This window comes from Asparagus officinalis, chromosome 4 (assembly GCF_001876935.1).
Source record: "Asparagus officinalis chromosome 4, Aspof.V1, whole genome shotgun sequence".
Lineage (NCBI taxonomy): Eukaryota > Viridiplantae > Streptophyta > Magnoliopsida > Asparagales > Asparagaceae > Asparagus > Asparagus officinalis.
The window spans coordinates 39,026,424-39,030,264 of record NC_033797.1 but is presented as its reverse complement, the minus strand read 5'-3'; the positions used below and the strand labels follow the sequence as shown (position 1 = coordinate 39,030,264).

Sequence of the window (3,841 nt, the reverse complement as noted above, 5' to 3'; positions counted from 1 at the left end):
TGTACGTTTAACATTCTATAATTTAGTTTTCTTATAATAACACCATCTTAATGTCTAATTGTATTTAATTATTTTGTGCTGAAAAATTCCTAAAGGCTTGTAAAATTTAGCTAGGATTTAAGCTGGGACTGAAAAAAACAAAGCAACGGTTGTAACAAAAATTGAGATGCGATCAATGCTCATGCCATCCGCAAGGAAAGTGAACACTTTCAGGTTAGAAATAACCCTACTGGAAATAGTCAATTTGTTATAATATTATAATTTAACTAATCCAGGTGCCCTATCAATTAAGCAGTGTAGTGATTAGGCTAGAAATAAACCTACTGCCCTACCGGCTAGTGCGGATCACCAAAATAATGCTGCAAACGTAATTTCCTGATTTGTATAGTCACATCTCCTATCTTTAGTATTTTGTTTATTCTGTTCAAATCAAACTTATATCATATCTCCCTTTAAAAGCATAAGTTCGAAAAAAAAAATTGGTTGACAAAAATACTCATATAAAGTTTGAACTATCATATCACTAATCAAATTTTAATTTTTAAATTGTATTTAATGATTTATTCTAATCCTAATCCAATGTAGTATATACTAACAAATAATAATCTCAAGGAAAAATTGCTTCAAGGCCCCAAAATTGAAAATACAATGTGGCCCAGCCCCCTGTACTTTGGCCCATGTGGCTAAGCCCTTAAATATTCAAAAAACTGTAACAGAGCCCTTAAAGCAGTTCTCTCACCCGTATTTGCACCCAGCCTCCCTAAAATACCCCCGCCTTCAACTCCGTGCCTCGAAAACGAGATCCGATCGCTGGCGAAACCTCTCTGTCGCATTTAAGACGAGATGATGGCCGTTTTGGGGGGAAATTTTGGCGCGCTCCCTCCGTTATATATCCTGTTAACCCACTCGGCTTTGAAGAGAGTGTATTTATGGTGCAAAGGGCAGATCTTTGCGGTTAGGGCTTATGATCTTCAGCCCCCTACTTGTCCTAAAGTGCCCTTCATAACTCCTCTTAAATCCCCTTCATTTATGGCGGAGAGCCCCCTTATTTGCATGGTTTCCTTGGGTGAGAGAGCAATGTTCTCAAGGGTAACTTGTGCAACCTCTTTTTTTGAGTTTAAGTTCGACGTGGCTGAGATGTTGAAGGTTCCTTATGATGCGCTATCAATGGTTTATAAATCTGAAAGGATCCCTGATCTGAGTTTTGAGATCGAGAATGAGGATGATATGGAGTGTATGGTGGAGCACAACCGTAATATCGGGTGTCTGGAGATCCATATTCGAGCTACTATAGATGTAGATGTTTCCAGATGTGAGAACACCCCGAAGCAACCTCCTGAAATGTAAGTTATATTTACACTTAATTTATTTGAAAACTTATGAATTGCATAGAGCAGGTTAAATGTTAGCTTTTAACTGATATATGTTAACTTTCTACCGAAGGTTGTTAAGCTTTAGGGCATATTTGTTAACTCTTAAGGGTACTGCATTATTTAAGTACAAGTCCTATTTGTTATTTTAAGAAAAACCAATTATATTTGTGCAGCATTATGAATACACTGAAGCCAAAGTTTATTGATAGTACTTCTGCCGCAAACCATGGTTCTGAAAGAATTCCAATTGATAATCCCAGTGGTAGCAGTGTAGTGCGTTCTGATGACATTATTAACAACACAGTAATGATTCCTGGTTGGTGGCATAATGCATTAACTGAAGAGGGTCAAGAATTTGAAAGTGCTGAAGAATTAAGGTTGGCGCTGACATACTATTCTCTGGCCAAAATGTTTGATTATGAGTTTAAAAAGAACGAACCAAAACGTATCCGTGTATATTGCCGATATAAAGAAACTTACGAGTGCCCATGGATGTTGTTTGCTTCACCTGTTAAGAATGAAAATAGGCTATCGATCAAGAAGTTTGTTAATGAACATACTTGTGGGCAGTATGGGCAAAATACAGGCCGTTCAAGGGCATCCCGTAAATTTATTGCAACACAGTTACAACCACTCCTGAAGGTCCGTCCAGAAATCCGACCCGTTGATGTGCAAAAGGAGTTCCTCACAAACTACGGCCTTAGAATTGATTACAGTAAGATATGGTGGGGGAAAGAGAGAGCACAGGAGAAGCTTTACGGGGATATATATGAGTCGTATGATCAACTACGATGGTAAATGCTGAGCTTTATTATTAACTTGTTAAGTTCCAAAGTTTGCTTGTTAAAACAAATAGTTAACATGTTCCTTGTTAAGTTCATTGATAACATTGATAACATGTTAAGTTTCACGACTAACATGTTAACTCTTGTAAATAACATGTTAACTTTTGTTAAGTTACCCCAATAATGTGTTAGCTTTTTTTGGTCGCTTGTTAAGCTACACGGATAACATGTTAACTTGTTGGTTTGTTTCTTCTTACACGACTAGGTATGAGCGCATGGTAAAAGAGACAAATCCCGGCAGTTACATACATGTTGACCAGAATGAGGGGAGGTTTTCGAGACTCTTTGTTTGTTATGCTGCATGCATCAAAGGTTTCTTGAGTGGATGCAGACCCCTTCTATTTTTGGACGGTACATTTTTGAAGGATCGATATAAAGGTATTCTCCTCTCGGCCATAGCATACGATGGGAACCAAGGTATATTTCCCTTAGCGTATTGCATATGTGATCAAGAGAATTTGATGAATTGGAAGTGGTTCCTCCAAGGTCTATGGTCCATACTTTATGAGAGGGCTGACCCTTACAATCCTCCCCACCAATTGGTTATAATTTCTGATGCGGACAAAGGAATTAAAGAATCAGTAAAAGAGTATTTTCCAGAAGCTCTACACTCGAGGTGTGTTCTACATCTTGTTGAAAATTTCAGGTTAAAGCTTAAGGACTTGGGTATGAAGTCGAAGGACACTCATGTTCTTGGGAACTTACTCCAAAGTGCTTGTTATAAATACACAATAGCAGAATGGAATGAGTACATGAAAGAGATATATGACATGGATCCAAGGGCATACAACATTGCTATGAACTACTCTCCTGATCAATGGGCAAATGCATTCTTCCCGGGAATAAGGTAACGTTATTTGGCTGTTCTATATCTATGCTAATGTATGAACTTATGCTATTTAGCATGTTATCTTTGGATTTGTTAAATTCTATATCAGAGCTGTTAACTATATCAGAGTTGATAACATGTTAAGTCTTGTTGATAATATGTTGAGTCTCGTTGCTAACATGTTAACTCTTGTGGATAACATGTTAACTCTTGTTAATAACATGTTAACTCTTGTAGATAACATGTTAACTCTTGTAGAAAACATGTTAACTGTTAAATGTTAACTATTATATGTAAACATGTTAACTGTAATACAAAAAAATTAACTCTATTCAATTATTTGTGTCATCCCTTATTTATAACCTGTTAACTCTTATCTGTAAACTGTTAACTGTAATTCATATTATGTTAACCCTATTCAATTATTTGTTAACCCTTATTTGTGACCTGTTATAAAGTTATATATAATTTCAGGTATGGGCACGTAACATCTAATGTCGCTGAGTCTTTTAATAATTGAATAAGGGAAGCTAGAATGCTACGGATTCTAAAAATGGTTGAGCATATCCGTAAACAGATAATGGTCCGAATGAGTAATCGCCGGTTACTTGCAGATAAATGGGTTGGATATCTCTGTCCACAAGCAGAGATGGTGCTTAAAGAAAATATAGAGAAAGGTCGTCCATTGGATGTTAAGCAAGCTGCAGCTGACATATTTGAAGTGCAAGCACATAAAACTACCCGTGTTGATTTGGAGAAGAAGACATGCACTTGCCGTGCTTGGGACGTCATGC

General features: G+C 36.9%; 1 protein-coding gene across 1 annotated transcript; it reads left to right on the top strand.

The window, feature by feature from the left end:
• On the top strand, positions 1,030–3,567 carry LOC109838539. The gene is made up of 4 exons (XM_020406970.1): positions 1,030–1,343; positions 1,547–2,167; positions 2,331–3,065; positions 3,522–3,567. Exons 1-4 carry the CDS (start codon positions 1,030–1,032, stop codon positions 3,565–3,567), a joined length of 1,716 nt encoding a protein of 571 aa, XP_020262559.1.

Bases quoted from the DNA above. Each gene is read 5' to 3' on its own strand.
- LOC109838539 (XM_020406970.1), top strand. From the start codon at position 1,030: ATGGCGGAGAGCCCCCTTATTTGCATGGTTTCCTTGGGTGAGAGAGCA. The intron at 2,168-2,330 runs GTAAATGCTGAG...ACTTTTGTTAAG, and splicing joins TCGTATGATCAACTACGATG to TTACCCCAATAATGTGTTAG. The intron at 3,066-3,521 runs GTAACGTTATTT...ATATAATTTCAG, and splicing joins GCATTCTTCCCGGGAATAAG to GTATGGGCACGTAACATCTA.